The sequence below is a fragment of the Python bivittatus genome, unplaced genomic scaffold, assembly GCF_059951505.1.
Source record: "Python bivittatus isolate LINGU-HERP-01145 unplaced genomic scaffold, Pbiv_v1 ctg000680_np1212, whole genome shotgun sequence".
Lineage (NCBI taxonomy): Eukaryota > Metazoa > Chordata > Lepidosauria > Squamata > Pythonidae > Python > Python bivittatus.
Genome location: NW_028277095.1, coordinates 10,220,693 through 10,238,334, shown reverse-complemented (window position 1 = coordinate 10,238,334; position 17,642 = coordinate 10,220,693). Strand labels below are relative to the sequence as shown.

Genomic DNA, 17,642 nt, shown 5'->3' with positions numbered 1-17,642 from the left:
CACAAAGAGGAGTCCTTCGAAGGAGGCACCCGCTGACAGAATTTGGAAGAGAGCTCCTCCAGAAAGAGCCTTTGGAAGCAGTCATGGGGGGACTCCTTTGCCAGACAACTTGACAACTAACCGTGTGATTGTTCAGCATAAACTGCACAGCGCTCAGTTTCACCAGTTTCCTAACGCTGCTGTAGGTAGAAGTGATGTTAAGGAAACAGCAAGACATCAGCCTAGTTAGAAAATTTCAGAGGTGTAGCATGAAAGTAGTTCTCATTAATAAATCGTATTTCCCCTCCATGGCAGCTAAGAATTGTAGCATGAAACTGTGACTCCAGATATTAGGTCAATAAGCCCTCCGATAGACTGTCACTGGATCTACTGCTGGGAACTGAGTCCCAACTATCAGAAGAATATCAGCTGATCTCTCCATCCAGGTATAGGAGTATAATAAAGCTTAGCACCGCTGGTCAAACTGCATTCACTCTTATTCTGAATCTGTAAACACCTGGTACATAAACAATAAATATGCATGCAAATTTGCAGAAAGATGTCACTTTTAACTTTCAGCTTCTGTTTACTAAGGAATTCACTGAAATATAGAGTTTGACCAGGGATGCCTAAACTTGTGCATGCAACAGTATTTGTCTGCAAGTATCTCCTTATACAGGTAGTCCTCGCTTAACAATGGTAATTGGGACTGGCAGCTCCACTGCTAAGCGACATGGTCATAAACCATGATATCCTGGGACTGTGCTGACTTACAACAGCAGTTGAGCAGTTCCACTTACCATCATTAGGCGAATCCAGTGTGGTTGCAGCATCCCGCAGTCACATGATCACCATTCGTGATCTCCTGCCAGTCGCAAATAGCAATCACGTGACTGCAGGATGCTGCAACTGTCATAATTGCGAGCCAGTTACCAAGCATCTGAATCACGATCACATGACCACTAGGACGCTGCGATGGCTGCAACTATGAGAAACAACTGTAAGTCCCCTCGTTCAGCACTGCCGTAACTGTCAACCTTGCAAGGTAGTCCAGGCAGGAAACATGGCCAGATGAACTAATTCTACTTTATTGTAAGGTTATGTTAACAGAATCTTGCAAGTCTGAAAGTACATTTCTCCCATCACCTTTACAGCTCATGAAACTAGGGAGGGTCCCTTCTGAGACGTCTGCCCTGCCCACATTCCTGTTGTGGGCTAAGCTGCCTTTTATCTGATAATTCCCCTGGCTGTTGCTCTTACTGCTGTCTCCCAAGGTCATTCCCACATGCTATTATGGTAACTTCAAATGGTTGCTGAACAAGTGGTCGCTGATCAAGGACTATCTGTAATATATTCTGTTCCCTAGTTATGATCATGATTGCTGAGATTGCTGGACAGGACCATATAATATTTTGGTAAAGGACTGGAACAGAACTGAAATAATTTTTAATTGTCTGTTTCTTTACTTTAAACGCATCTTTGTATTTGAACCATTTGAACCCACCCCACCCCAATTTTATCTCCACCTTATGAATACGTAATTAAAGCGACATATTTTATCTGCTGCTGAGTAATATTCTAACCCTATTCTAGTCTAAAAATAACCATAAAATAGTCTGGAATTTGTAACAGAAAGAACTGCCAGTCTTTTCTGCCAATTTACACTGTGGAATCAATGGTAATTTTGAAAGAAATCATATTATAAAAAATGAGTTATGGGATAGCAGACATTGAAAAACATCCAAGTGAAGAAGCTGGGTTCTCCCAACCCTTGCACCCTTGTGGTGATACACAGGATGCCTGGAGCCACCATGCCCAAACCCAAGGAGGTCTGCTGAAAAGGATATCCAATGGAGAGATCATTGAGAAGCTGTAACGTCTTGGAAGTGATTGGTTCACAGCGTCCCCAGTACTTCAAGTTAGTGATACTACAGGGAGAGGAAATGCACACTGTTCAGTGACTGCTTTCTTGCACCTCAACCCTTTCTCTTCCCCAACATTCTAGTCAACAGGAAGCTCAGGAGATGCTGGGGTAAAATCACTCAACCATCAGAACATCTTAGTTCAAAAGCTGCATGGTCTCATGTACAGGGTCTGCCTATAGGACCAATACCTGCAGCAGGAGCATGAGAATCTTAAGGGCAGACTGCCAGTCCACAAATAGCTTTTCCAGCAGAACAAACCAACATGGGCAGAAAACTTTTATACAGGCCCAAATTGCAGGATGTAGCCAATACTCAGGGGACAGCAAAAGCACTTACATTTTCCCTATGAAGACGCTCAGGACCATTGTCTCATCATTCAGTCCCAGGACTTCCGAGAGCCGGCGATACAGCTAGGAGTGGAAAACTGATTTCAGCTCAGATGGTCTTGTGAATCCACAGTTTCAACCCTGAGGTAGGTTCCTGGAGGAGATCAGCTGCCTGTCCCCCCACAGCAAAAAGCAGGTCTGGATGCCTCAGGGTCAAGCAGCTCACTGGGGACTTGACTGAAAAAAGGGCGTGGCTTCCCTTCTTCTGTCTCCAGAATACCAGTTCCAATGGCCTGCAATTCCCCATCTGGCAGCCACTGCCTCTCCTCTATGTGGCAGTTCCAAGGAACTGGTCTTGAAGAAGATAACCTTGGATACTGTAGTTGCCCAGGAAGCAGGCCTTATGAAGCTGCTTTGTGCAAACTTTTTTTTTTAATGGTCTGTCAGCAAATTCCAAAAGCCAAAACCTCAAGAATCATACACTGCTGTAGGCTTTTATGGCTGGTATCTGTTGGGCTTCAAGGTTTAGTGACTGTGGTCTAGAGAACAGTTTTCCCAACATTTTGCTGGCAACTATGGTTGGCACTTTCAGAGGCAACTGAGCAGGGACTGACTGGGCTCCTGTCTTTATAGCTGGGCGTCCTGACTCCTGATTGGCCTTTAGCCGAGCTGGTTTCCAAAGAAGAAGATACAGGATGTTTTAGACCTGACAACCTACAAAACACTCAAGTGCGATCCCACAACAAACGTGCTATGAAAAACTGTCTTATCATGACTTAATCATTCTCACTCAAAGTACAGAGATATCTACACGGGACCAAAGCTCTGCCACCCCGGCTATATGGGCTTCCCAAGATTAATAAAAAATAGGTGCCATTACGTCCGATCATTAGCACCATTGACTCCCCCACATACCTTGTTGCCAAATACCTGGCAACTCTCCTGCAATCATATATTGGACAAACACATGCATACATCAGAGACTCAACTTGTTTCACTGAGAAACTGAAAAAGCTCAGTCTTGGTCCAAACGACAGTCTGATCAGTTATGATTTGGAGTCCCTCTTCACTAATGTGCCAATTAAAGAGACATTACTACCTATCAAAGTGTGATGGAATGGTTTGATGAAGGCTGCGCTCGGAGAGATAAGCATTTCCTCAGCCCCCAGCAGGAGCATGGGAAGGTAAAGAAGATGAGACTGGCACCACCCTAAGGAATTCGCAGTGTTTTGGCTGGCTGGCTTGGGAAGTCTAGATTCAGTCTGGAGAGATTCTGTCTGAGAGGCTGAAGCTAATAAATGCAATGTAACTATACCTGTACTGTCTCATGGAGTTCTTTGGGCTGAACCTGATATAAAGAAATCTTCCTTGAGGACATCACCAACCTGTTTCATCACTGCGTGCTACTTCCAATGGAATAACGAATGTTCTGAATTGAGGGAGTCGCTATGGGAATCCAGTCATAGCCAACTTCTTCATGGAAAAATCTGAACAACAGGCACTGGACGCGGCACCCCTAAAACCATCATGATGGTTCCGATATGTAGATGACATCTTTGTGATCTGGAGCTACAGTGAAGAAGACCTTGGGAAATTCCTTAATGGCATCCACCCAAAGATTCAATTCACTGTGGAAAAGGATGGGAAACTCCCTTTTTGGATGTCCTAATCACCAAAAACAAGAATCTACAGCTGTCACACAGTATTCCAGAAACCTACTCATACGGATCACTACCTATACAAAGATTTCAATCATCATCCCAGCCAGAAGAGAAGTATGATCAAAGCGCTAGGTGACCGTGCCTGATGTATCTGTGAGCCTGAGAAATCATCCGAGGAATTAAGACATCTTAATCAGGCTCTACAAGCTGATGGATACTCCATGAGTGAGGTCAGGTGAGCGTCACAACCAAAGCAGGAGAACAGCAATAAAGCAGATGCATCCATGGACAAACCATCCCCAATAGGGAGGGCATTTCTCCCCTACATAGAGAAGGTCACTGACTGAATAGGAAAATTTAGGGAAATTATTAGCAAAGCACAATGTTAAAGCCAGCTGCAGGCCAACTAAGAAAATCCAGGAAACCATCTGAACGGCCAAGGACAGCAGAGGGCCGCTCACAGCATCCCCTACAGCTGTGGACAAGTATACACTGGTACCACAAAACACAGTTTCCACACCCAACTGAAGGAGCACTGCAGACTCCAACAGCCCAAAAAATCATCAGTTGCAGAACATGCGCTGCACCATGATAATAAAATTCAGTTCAAGGATATACAAGTGCTGTCAACAACATCAAACTATGATGTACACCTGCACAGAGAGGCTATTGAGATCCATAAATATCCCAACAGCTTCAACAAGAAAGAAGAAAGTCTGAAAGTTAACAAGCCTGGTTACCTTCCCTGCGCCACATCAAGATCTTGCTCAAAAAACAGGACTAGCCAGGAACAGCTCCCCAAACTGGGCAAATCAGAAACTTGCCTGGAATAGGGCCTAGTCAGGACCCAGCTGCTCAGACTAACCAACCAGAAACCCAGCACCAACCAAGAACCAATCAGGAATTAGCACTCCAAAAATGACCAATCAGAAGCTGGCATGAATAAAGGACCAATCAGGAACCAACACCACCAAAATAACCAATCAGGATCAGGCACAAACAAAGAACCAATCAGGGACAAGCCCTCACCAACCTGCACCAATCGGAAACCAGCTTGCCTAAAGGCCAATGAGGAGTCAGGACACCTGGCTATAAAGACAGGAACCCAGTCAGTCCCTGCTTAGTTGCCTGTGGTCTGTGTGATAGGCTGCTTTGTCTTTGAAGATGTGAGCCACAGTTGTTGGCAAAATGTTAGGAAATCTGTCCTCTAGACCACGGTCACTAAATTCTGAAGCCTGACACTGCCCAACCTCAAGAATCATTTGCAGATGAAGAGTTTTACAGCTGGAGGTTATGAAAACATTATGAAAAATTCTTAATGAAAAAAATTGACATCCAGAGTTGCTTTGTGAGGTGGGTGGCTATATAAATGTGATGTATAAATAAATAAAAATTCTGCAATGAGAAGAGGTCCACTACAAGGCATTTACCTTAGAGGATTTCTGCACCTGGTCTCCTATGTAAATTTTTCGGAACTGCTCAAAGAAGCTCAGCATGGCTAGCTCCAGCTTCTCATTGCCTGCCTGAGCCAGACGTGAATCTGTCAGGTTCATGAGCTGAAGAACCCTGGAAAGGTAGTAAGAGAAAGGGTGAGGAACATCACAGTGCTGAGTGCATAAGTCCAAATTGCTCTTCCACCTATTTTCAGTGCAACCAATAAGGACATAGATGATGGCAATCAGCCAGGGCCTTCTATTCAGAAGACAGATGGCTAACAGCAGGCTCCTGCCTTTCCATATCTGGCTGAATTTGTAGCCATTGCAAAGCTGGTCCATCGAAAAAGATTAGGAGGATGAATCCCAAGGGAAGGCTATAGTCACTGCAGCATTTCCTTGGAAACCACCAAGCTAGTGAAGTCAGCTGCTGCTTCAGGGATACAGAAGAATGAGGATGGTCAGCGCAGTTCCAAAAGCATGACACTCCTTGTACACTGAAAACCACTATGATAATTTTTCCCTACTCAGAATTTCATGCAGGGTCATCAAGGAGGCCTTAAGGGACTCAGGAATATCTGACCTATGGAAAACTTTTTGTCTTCATCCATTAAGGAATCATCAGAAAAAGAATGCTTTCAACATGTTTTAATCTTAGAATTTATAACTTTTACTTGACAGGTTATGTTTTGGAGAAGGTTAAAAAAATCAGCAGAAGGAAAGCTTAGATCACCTAATTGCTACCACCCTTCTACATCTTCTGTATTTCCTTTTCTCTTTCTTCTAGCGGTGGGTGAGAACACAAGCTATTTCACTTTCTCTTGGAAAAATTGCTGTGCTCTGGCCACAAATGTCCAAGGACCAACTTTTCCATTACAAAGCCAGCAACCCACCTATTTTCAATGTACAATACTACATTCTGCATCCAAAACCGCGGAGCCTACATTTGTTCCGCAGAAGCCACAATGAAGTGCACACCCAGTTACACACCCAGCTGTTCCATAACACTTATGTTCAGGTTGTGGATGCTGTCAATGTGAACAGCCAGTACAGAAGCCCTCCAGGAATGCTCAATTATTAGAGGCCTAGTAAGACAGGGGCTCTTACCGACAAACCAGCTCGCCATCCATTGCATCTTGCTCATCTGTGCTGGCAAATGATACCCGCCCGCCAATCACAGCCCCAATGATGTAGACAAGCCAGGTCAGACGCCCTGAAGCCAGAAAAAGTAATAGAGCTGATCCACAAACCAGTCTTCCCTGAAACATGTATTTGTTTTATTAAGATTTAGAAGGTTGCCCATCTTGCCAAGTGACTCTGGGCAGCTAACACACTAAAACCATCCATATAATACACATAACCACACACCCCACTGCCAACCCTCACATAAACACATACAAAGCAAAAAGCATAAACCTATCCACATAAATAAGCCCAACTACCTCTAGAACCTCATGCCTGGGAGAAAATCCAGGTGTTAAGGGCTGTATGAAAGGCCAGCAGGGCCAGTCTAATTTCTGATGGAATGATGTTCCAGAGGACAGGCACTGTGACTGAAAAGGTATGCCTCCTGGGCCCCCAAGATGACGCTCTGTAATAGATGGGACCTGAAGCATGCCTCTCCTACCAGACTGAATCCCTGCACAGAGGCGGACCCTTACAAATCCCAGCCCCAAGCCATGAAGGGCTTTATGAGTGACAACCTATAGCATAAATTGCACCTGGAAGCCTACTGGGGGCCAGTGAAGTTTGTGAAGCAAAGGAGTAACATGGGTAAACCAAAGTGTGACCGCAATTGCTTGTGGCACCGCATTCTGGACTGGCTGCAGCCTCTGGATGTTCTTCAAGGGCAGCCCCAGTAAAGTGCATTGCAGTAGCCTACTCCAGAAGTGACCAAAGCATGACTGACCAAGCATGGTGCCCCCCAATCCAAGGAGGAGTACGGTTGGTAGAGAACATGAAATTGTACAAAAGCTCTCCTGGGCACAGCTGCCACCTGGTCCCCTAATTGGAGTCACAAGTCCAAGAGGACCCCCAAACTGAACACTGGCTGTGCCTGGGGTAGTGCAACCTTCCCCAGAACTAAATCACCAGATGCAGGGGGCCCTAAAATCTACAGCCAGTCGATCTTGCTGGGGTTGAGCTGAAGCCCATTCTTCCCCATCCAGCCCTGCCAGGCTTCAGCGCAATCCGATCATCTCGGGAGGTTCCCCACCTTCAGGCTGGAAAAAATGATAAACAGCAAGCAGGCCAATGACTGAGGAGGGCGGGGTTCTTCCCCCCCACCCCATTTTTAAAAACTGATTAGAATAAAAAACAAAAGAGCAAAAACAAATGCATACATAAAATGAACTTTATGCTAGACTGAAGGTTGAAATGAAAATAACATGGTTATAAAACCCTTTTTAAAAGCATTTGTGGTTTTATTTCAAATTTTATTTTTAGAATATTTTAGATGTTTGGGTTATTTTTTCTAGTAGTTTTGAGTCTTTTTGCATAACCATCATATATGATAAAACACTCTTTGTTTGCTATGGCATTTTCAACATTTATTATTGTATGATTTGTCATCTTGGCAATCGTTGACAGAGTTATATACCATCTGTAGAAGATTTTATATCAATTTTCCCTCAAACTGTAACTTGGTATAAATTTTATCGATTTTTTCCATAATCAATTTTCCACTGTTCCACTGCTATTACTTATTTGAAGATTTGCATCCATTTAATCACACAATTGTTGATTTGCTCTGTTTCTTATCATAATTGAATAACAATTTGTAAATATGTCCTAATAAATTATCTTGATTCTACATATGTATTTTAAATTATGTCATCTTTTTTAGTGTCCCTCTGTTTTTAAGATTGCTTTTCATTTTTCTAGATATTTGCAAATACATTAACTGTTAGATTCCTTCCCTTATTAAGCAATTTTTTTGTATCTTTGGTCTATTTCTTAGGTCCATATATACAGTACCATGTTGACATATGTGATCAGATCTTTTTTACTGCAATTATCCTTGAATTAAAAAGCCTTTGACGGTGATGCTAGCGGTGAAATCGTTGGACTTATCCTTGCTTTTAAGGTATTCCAAATTTTTAACAGACTTTCTCTTATAATAAATAGTCCCTTCAGATTCTTCTCTTCTTTTGTTTCCTTATATCATAATTACCATTGGCTAAGCCTGCTCCTTCTATAGTTGACTGTCTGCTGTTAGGACACTTTATCCATTCTGTTATCCATGATAGACAACTTGCTCTATCATACAATCTGAGATTGGTAAAAGCTAGTCCGCCTCTTTTAAGTCTTGCAAAATTCTGAATCTTACTCTTGGTTTTTTCCCAATTTCATGTAAATCTATTAATTTTATTTATTAATGTTATTAATTTTTCAAATGTACATATACCGCCCATCTCACTAGGTTTGTTAGGTTTGTTCTTTGCCAATCCTACAATTTTTTTTTATCTGGGATTTGAATTGGTGCCATTCGAAATAAGAAGTTTATCTTGAGCGATATATTTATTTTTATTGTCACCCAAAGTCCTAGCCAGGAGAGTTTTAAGCTTTTCAGATATTAAACTGGTAAGACTTGATATTAGCCAAAAGGCCAAGAAGCAGACCTGCTGGCTTCTCAGTCAGACTTTCTGGTTCTTTTTCGAACTGGAAGGGAAGAAGATTCTGCGGTTTTCCGGGAGAACAGGTGATAGTGGTACACTGCTCTGATGCTTAGAAGCAGATTAGGGCAGATTAATCAGTTTAATCAGATTAATTAGGGCAGATTAGGGCAGTTTCAAGGGCAGATTAGGTAGAAGGGCCAGCTTGGTCTAGTGGTTTGGGCGCCAGGCTAGAAAGCAGGAAACAGTGAGTTCTTGTCCCGCCTGAGGCACGAAAGTTGGCTGGGTGACTTTGGGCCAGCCCCTTTCTCTCAGCCCAGCCCACCCCACCCCACCCCACCTCACAGGGCTGTTGTGGTAGGGAAAGTAGGAAGAGGCAGGAGTACTAGGTATGTTCACTATCTTGAGTTATTTATAAATATAATAAAGGTGGGATTAAAAAAATATCTAAATCTAAAAAAAACACTTTTATGGTTCTTTTGCTGTTGCTTTTCATTAGGTAGGAACTAACACTGTACTGATATCTCCCTCTGGCATCCTCTTCCTTTAATTTCATCTCTGCACTAACGTTTAGCAGCTCCTCAGATCTGTCCTGCATTGGTTCCATTGCTCCATTTTTGCAAAAATTACAACCCCCCACCATGCGCAGCTGTGCTAGGGAAACGATGCAAGGGAAAGCCTATCCACAAAAGAGACCGGACTACTTGATGAAGTTCCAACCCTGGAGCCTTCCCCTATGAAATAGGCAAAACCCAAGATAGGAGTCTTCCACGCACTCACCCTCCTGTACAGCCACATCTACCGGGATTGCTGTCGCGCTCTGCAGCAACTCCTGGTAGGACTGAGCTGACTGGTCAAACAGCTGCACAAGGAGGGCACAAGTCTTCTCATATTCACAGCGTCCAATAGTGGACAGCTGGTCAAGCTGCTGTTGCACCAAACCTGTGTCGTCCAGTGGATCTTCTAAGCCATCTCTGTGGGCAGAGAAAACAGCAAGTTGGAAAAAGAAGCCTACGCCAGACACTCCCTTTCCAAAGACGGAGGAGCAATGGATCTCCCTCAAGTTCCATGGTGGAAAACCACCACCAAGAGGTATCCTCCTCCTGCCATGGAGCTCCGCTGAAGAGGCCTGTAGACTTGCAGTGAAAAATGTGGACACAGCAAGGCCTCACTTCCCTCCCAGTTGCAGTTACTTCTCCTGCAGTATTACTTTCAGAAATTCCCAGCTGACCACCAGAGCACCTTACCTCAGTATGATATGGACGGACTCCAGCCTGGAGGTGATGTATGCTTTGGTAACTTCTGGGGTGTACGTCTCCAGCATGTGTGGCTCGGTGGCTTTAACATAGGGAACAGACGCTGCCAGACGCTGCCACAGACTGAGGAGATAGTGCACGCTGTTTGGAGCAAATTCCCAGTGCTACAGAAAGAAAGGGAAGAAAGCAAATGCAGTCTGCCTGCCTGTCAGCACACCAAGCTCTTTGTATCTAGGGGAACAGGTCTGTTCAAGCTATTTGCAAGTAAAACTTATAAAGGACACTGGCTGCTTACAGGCTTCTAAAGGGGAACCAAGATCAGTATGTTTGGATTCTTTGTCAATATTAAGTGTCTGAATGGAATAAACACTTGTTCCATTTTCTGGGGCTAGGAACTCTGCCTGGACACAGCTTTGCCAGTTCTGGCCACAGAGCAAAATGTATATTCTAAAGACAGGTGGTTCTAATGGAAGGCTGCCTCTCCTTGCTCAACTGCCCATCTGAGTCCAAAATGCCCCCTACTGTGATGAAACAGGAACCAGCACGACAAAGAGCACTCTTACAAGCAGGCTTGGGGGGGGTGTCAAGTGATGGCTGCTGCATCTGTGCTCCACCTCCTGCCCACAGACTCGCTTTAGCAAAGCAAACCATGCAGTTTCCCACCTGCAAGCTGGTGACCGTGAAGTTGGCAATGAGTCGGATGACCTCAGGATAGTTTTCCACCTTTACCAGCTCTCCTAGCTGATAGTTGCTTTTCAGACGAGCTAAAAGCCGACAGAATTCATGATAGTTGTTTGGGTCTGACAAACTCTGAGAAAGAAAAAGCAAAGACTCAGTCAGGCCATCATGCTTGGATGGTCCACAGCACGAGAATCATCAGTTCTGTAGCCCATTTTCCATTAAAGGGGAACACTGGAGCTGTTCCTTGAAGCCCTTATATAGCTTGATACTGACTAAGGTTGTTCCATGATGCCAAACACAAAGTGTCCACCATTAAGATGGCTGCAGTTCCCCCGGATCTTGGTCCGGTAAGAAGCTGCCATCTAATTTATGTGGCTGCAACACAATTTTGGCCACCCAAACTTCTGAGTTACACAGAGCTGTCTGTCACAAGTCAGTGCACATGCTGTGTGGGATAAACAGCTGCCTTTGCCCGCAGATGCCACTCAGACATCCCAGGTAGCCCTGAGGTGGAGGTGGAACACCCACAGACAGCCGGAAGGTTCGCTTAAGGGATAATTTTGATGAGTATTTTTGCTGGAGAAAATTAACATGGTGGCCATCCAGGCCATACCAAAATCATTCCTGCAGCGCTTAGGTAGGTGGACACATGGCAGCATTCACACACAAGCAGAAAACATCCATAGTCTGGAGGAAATCCCAGGATCTCCTAACGTTCCAAAAAGTTTAGAAAAAGTTATGGGATGGCAGGAGAGAGCCTTGGAACAGCCTGATGAAGGCAAAGGATGCTGGGTGGCTGTGGGATTTGAGTGACATCAGAAAAATGGAGTGACTGGACCCTTGAAAGGAAAGCCCCCTCTCCCCAAGGACTTCCCACTGGTGCCCAGGCAGCAGAATCCCCCTTTCCTTGGCACAGAATTATAGCATGTTCAGAAAAAAGCATCCATCTCAGTCTTAGGATGTTTCATAGTTGTCTATCTATGGCCTCTTCATGATTCTAACACAGGGGTCCCACTCAAATGAATATGGGGGCCACACTACATAAAATGCACTACTCAGTAGGCTTTGTTCATAAACATTCAAAAATGCAACAATTAAATATTAATATTTTTGTTTGTTTATTCAATGTATGGTCATAGACTAAATATATAAAGAAGAAAGATAAAAGAAAATGTGCCTTACAGATAAAACAGTTATTTTCTCTCCCTCCCTCCCCCCCTCTCTCTCAAATTTGGTCACTGCCCATCTCACTAGGAAGTGACTCTGGGTGGTTTACAGTAAAAACAAAAAATAAATATTAATTAAAATACAATAAAAACCATATTCACACATAAATAATAATATATTCCAAGGTGCTGCTGGTAGAAAGGATATTAACATACAGGAGCATCTTCAAGGTGCTAGCCACCCCAGGGTTGGTTGCCCCTTTTCTCACCCCATGCAAGTTGGCAGAGCCAGGTTTTAGATGTTTTCTGGAAGGTTGAGAGAGTAGGGGCCTGCCTCACCTCTGGAGGGTGGGTATTCCATACAGCGGGGGCCATGGCAGAGAAGGCTCTCCTTCTCGGCCCCACCAGTCGACATTCTTTCATCGACAGGGTCCGCAGCATACCTTCTCTGCTTGACCAGGTGGGACAGGTCAATATAATGGGGGCAAAATGGTCCCTCAGGTAACCTGGTCCCATGCCATGTAGGGCTTTAAAGGCTTTAAACCAACACCTTGAATGGGAACCGGAAGCAAACTGGCACCTAATGCAGCTTATAAAGCCAGGCAGAAGGAAAAACTAAAATTTTATTCAGGAACAGAATCAAGATTTGACTTGTAATCTTAAAAGGAGTATAACAGAATTTGGCCACCGCCAAGGATATGGAGTCATACTCATTATCCAGCAATGGTTGAATGCAGAAATGGTCTGTATGTCTTGGACAGTCCATTAGATGAGGTGCAATATACCAATTTCTGATATCTCTATAAAATATAATAAAACACAACTTAAAGATTCTACTGTGTTTGACCTGCAAAGGCATAACTGACCCTCATAAAGGTTTCTTAAATTTCCCTTCTCGACAGCAGCAAATAAGGCATCATAGCGAGCCAGAGTAAAGACTCTTCTGAATTTAGGTACCGTTATGTGGTTCAGGTAGCTCACTGGTTTCCACACAGGGGTAGAGTGGCTCAAGGAAAGTTGCTTGGGCAAGAAGGCAGAATTAGTTTGCCATTCAGTATGCCTGAACTTATAATTTGGGCTGCCTGACTGTAAGTTAATGCATAAGAAGACAGACTGAGAAGATAGCCCTTGGGAATGAAGCGCTCTCTCCATCACTTCAGTGTATGATAGAACTGTCACCCACCGCAAGGGGAATCAGTCAGACTGGGTAAAACAATTTTTTTAGAGCAAATAGGAAAGCTTGGCTCATGATTACCTTTATTTTCAGTAGGAACACTTTGAGGGATCTAATTTTTTTTGCAAAAATTTAGACTGAATTGTCTGCAAAGAGGCACAGTTGTGGTATAGTCCTATTTGGGCTCTGTACAATAGCTGAGGGATTAATCCAGCCAAGCAGAGTTTTATGGTTCCTGGGAAAAAGCACCATTAGTTCCATGGAAGATAGCTATAGTGGAGCAGACTTCAAAGTATTTTGCATGGTGAATTCTGTGGGCAGTGCAGCTGCTGGATACTTGAAGAATGACTCCTAGATATTGAATTGTTTTTACTTGTTCAATGTCTTTTCCATGTATTTGTCATTTATGGATTTGCAGCTGCTTAGAGAAAACCTAAACTTAGTTTTAGAGTGATTTATCAATCACTTTTCCTCCTAGTGATTGTAGAGCTTGCCTTAGCCTAATGGGCTTTGCAACAATATGGCCACATCATTGGCATATAATATGGTATGTGCCTGTTGAAGAACCAACCATCAAATTTATATAAAAGCTAAACAATGGAGGTGCTAAGATGTAACCCTGCTGAACTCTTAAGAAACAGAGATAACTTTGGTGAGGTACTTATTTTAATGTAATTCCATTTGTGCAGTTTATAGATTAGCAGGTATAATTGCTTGTGAGCACAGCTTTTCCCCTGGTCTAGACCTAGAGATGGAATCAAATGCCAATTTGAGGTCAACAAAGACAGCACATAAAGCTTGTTTAGGATAGACTGTGTTTCTGGACCAGTTGCTTAGTACAAACCACGGCCTAAAGGAGATCTTCCTGGTCTAAAGCCAACCTGCTGCTCATGAATAATCCATTCCAAATCCAGCCAATCTACTAATTTGTCATTTAAGTGCCCTGCACAGAGTTTACTGATTACACTCAGTAAGCTAACTGGATGATAATTTGCAGTTTCTCCCTTTTTTATAGAGTGTCACGAAACTGCAACTCCCCAGTCCTCCAAGGTTCTTGGAGACCTATCCATTAATGAAAAAGTGAAGCAAGGACTGGGGTCCAACCCTCCATGTTCTTGCATATGATTTCTGTAGTAATGATATCACAGTCAGGGGCCTTCCAGCCTTCATGCAGCTAACTGAATCTCTCTCTTCACATGATGGTGGGAGTCAGCTGGGAAGTTATATTAGCTGTGTATTCAGCAAAAGGGTCTTCCAGGGAGCAGAAACACATTTCCCACATGGCTGGAGATATCTGCAGAGCTGGAAGAGGATTTCCACATTGTGTTTGTTTGGAGACCATGTGCCAGAAAAGAGCCTCTGAGATCAAAGAATTTCTGCGGATCCTAACGGTGTCTTTCCTCTTCTGAGAAAGCAGTTGCTTATCTTTTTTATTTTAATTAGCTCTTGTGTCATGGATTCTGTAGGAGTCAGTTTATGTTCTTCAGCAATACACAGCAGCTTGTGCTTTGCCCCTTTGCACTCGCTATCAAACCAAGGGAAGGAATGGAGCCCATATTGATGGGTAGATGCTAAAATAATTTAATAAAATAAAATAAAACAATTTTAATTATACTAACAAAATAATTAAATGAAATAAATATGTATTATTAAACCTGAATTGAAACTGACTTTTTTATTTGGAACATGTTGGGTAACGTTATTCAACATACTCATTGTCATGTATGGTCATTTTTGAAGGTTTTTATTCTGGCTGCTTTGTGACAGCATTTTGCAGAGTCCAGAATGTCAACACTGGACCTGACATCACGTGAACTAGCCAGTTGCAAAGCTGCTTGCAAATATTCACCAGTGAGTCTCAACTGCAAAGCTAATTTGTTAATCTTCATTGATGAGAAAAACTGTACACATGAAGTACAAATATTGTCAAACATTGCCATGATAAATGAACAGCTCTGAACCCTTTGAACATAAACAATTAACCATCTTAACCACAACATCTACAACTTCCTCCATTTGTATACTTTCACCACACATTGCTTCCTGATACAAAATGCAGTGAATAGCACTGAAGGTACCCAACACACCAGGATTGTTCAATTTTGCTTTCAGTAATCCCACCACACCAGAACACATTGTAAGAGCACCGTCCATGGCTCTGACACAACTTTATTCCACATCAGTCCTGAGTTTTCCAGTTCTTGAAAAATGTCACCTCCCATTGTTGGTCTTTCAGGGGTAGTAAATCCAATAATTCTTCGGTCATGTTCAGGTTTTGGGTAACACCTTGAATGGCACAGTAACAGCACAGGAAACACTGGTAGTCTTGTCAAGTGCAATGGAAAATGCTTCGATATCGTTTACAAGTACTATTGGTTGTCCATGCATATTACTGGCTAATTCAGTAATCCTGCTAGCAACTATATTTGCAGACAAACATATGCCATCAAATATTAATTAATTAATTAATGGGGCAAAGGACGCTGCTTGCTTATATAAAGCAATCTTCTATAAATTGGTCTTTGGTGAATAGTCGCAATTGTCAGGTTCGGTCAGCACGGGGCTTCGGGGAAGCTCGCAGCCAGACCACGCGGAATCCACCGGCGGTAGCTAGCGGGGAAAAGAGGAACTGAAAGCGCCGCTAGTTAACGGGCCACCTGCGCCCAGCCAAACAGGAAAACCGCAGCGGAAGCTTTTAACTATAAACTGATAACGGCGCGAGCCAACAATGAACGGGGCCGCAGGCAGCGAAACAAGATCGCAACGCAGCACAGAACCCTCGGGCTTGCACGTAATGGGGGGGGACCAACCCAGACGGAGGGGAACTGGCAATCAAGGACAATGGACCCTGACCGGACCTGCCATCATGGACAATCAAGGGGGATTATTGGGGGGCCGATAATCCGCAGCAGCAACGTGATCGCGAGGCGGGAAAAAAGCGCGGGAAGGGGGGAATATAACAAGTAATGCAATTGTACCAAGCCAGTCCTGGCTTTGCTTGTGACTACTACGTTACGCATGAGTAAACCTTCTTTGTGAACCACACGTGTCACGAGAGTTTCTCTGTCGAACGGGGCAAACCTCACAGCGATGACTTTGTGAATGTTTCACAAGACAAAGCTTGCTCTTATGGAATCTTCACTGGATTTGTCAGTATTTGTGAAAAAGGTTCATTGTTTTGCAAGAGCTACTTCTGAGTTGAACTTTTTCATCTTGCATTTTGCCAATTATCACTGCATACTGTTCTCAATACATTGTGTTGTTAAAGTCTATACACATTATATTCCTTTACAACCAAAAAGGGTTGCAAAACAAATGAGAAATTGAATTTTATCTTTCATCCCTATAACAGTATATAAATTTTCCCATTTATCTTAGAAAATCCATTTTTCCTCTGTAATCATGTTTCTTCTTGACAATAATGACTTTTTTTGTGTGCCTTCCAGTCAGCTTTTGACTCCTAGTGACTGCCTGGATTAGTCCATGCAATTTTCTTGGCAAGATTTTTCAGAAGTGGTCTGCCATTGCCTGCTTCCTAAGCGAGAGGGACTGGCCCCAGGTCACCTAGCTAGCTTTGTGCCTACGGCAGGACTAAAACTCATGGTCCCCTTGTTTCTAGCCTGATGCCTTAACCATTACACCAAATGGGCTCTCAGTAATATTTTACTGATAATTAATAAAGGAAAAAAATATGTTGCCTACTGTAAAACAGCAAAATACTATGTTGCTGTGGCTGCAATTCTGCCCTGTCTGCTATCCCCCCACCTCCCCAGCACCAACTAGTACAGGCAGATCTCAGTTACTGCTGATAATGAACGAAATGATCACATTATTTGAATTCCCACTATTTGAAGTAATATTTCAATGGAAAATAGGGGAATTGGTTCCAGCTCCACAGAAATAGGCAATGGAAAAAGTTTAACATAAATTTTATATGTTTACCAATGAAATATAAAAGTAAAAGATTAAAAGAATACATTTACAACTTAAATTCATTTTTAACAAAGTCATGGAGTAGTTATAGAAAGCAAAATAAAAACAATTTTTTTTTAAAGTATCATTCCTAAAGATAAGCTTACACCGACAAAAACATCTTTGCCATGTAATGCAGGAAGTGGTAGCAAAATTGTTGCCTAGACCAGCGGTCCCCAACCTTTTTGGCACCAGGGACCGGTTTCGTGGAAGACAATTTTTGGGATGATTCAAGTGCATTACATTTATTGTGCACTTTATTTCTATTATCATTATTTCTATTATCATTATTATTATTTCTATTATTCCTATTATTATTATTTCTATTATTATTTCTATTATTATTATTTCAGTGGGAGGAAATGTTGGCAGTGCTTTGCGCGGGGATAGGAATCGGTGCTGGTCTTGCTTAGATGCGAACGTTGGAAAGATGCGACACAATGGAAGATCCGACT

The 17,642-nt window shown here is 43.0% G+C and overlaps 1 protein-coding gene across 2 annotated transcripts in view; it reads right to left on the bottom strand.

Annotated features, from left to right (window-relative positions):
- Positions 1-17,642, bottom strand: part of XPO7 (exportin 7) — a 71,445-nt gene that overhangs the window by 17,705 nt on the left and 36,098 nt on the right. For both annotated transcript variants that reach the window (XM_088151958.1, XM_088151959.1), the window contains exons 10-17: positions 10,858-11,004; positions 10,186-10,358; positions 9,719-9,912; positions 6,432-6,537; positions 5,322-5,457; positions 2,241-2,314; positions 1,827-1,907; positions 122-185 (exon numbers count right to left, since the gene is read on the bottom strand). In XM_088151958.1, coding sequence (XP_088008084.1) covers positions 122-185; positions 1,827-1,907; positions 2,241-2,314; positions 5,322-5,457; positions 6,432-6,537; positions 9,719-9,912; positions 10,186-10,358; positions 10,858-11,004 — 975 coding nt within the window. The remainder of the gene's footprint in view (positions 1-121; positions 186-1,826; positions 1,908-2,240; positions 2,315-5,321; positions 5,458-6,431; positions 6,538-9,718; positions 9,913-10,185; positions 10,359-10,857; positions 11,005-17,642) is intronic.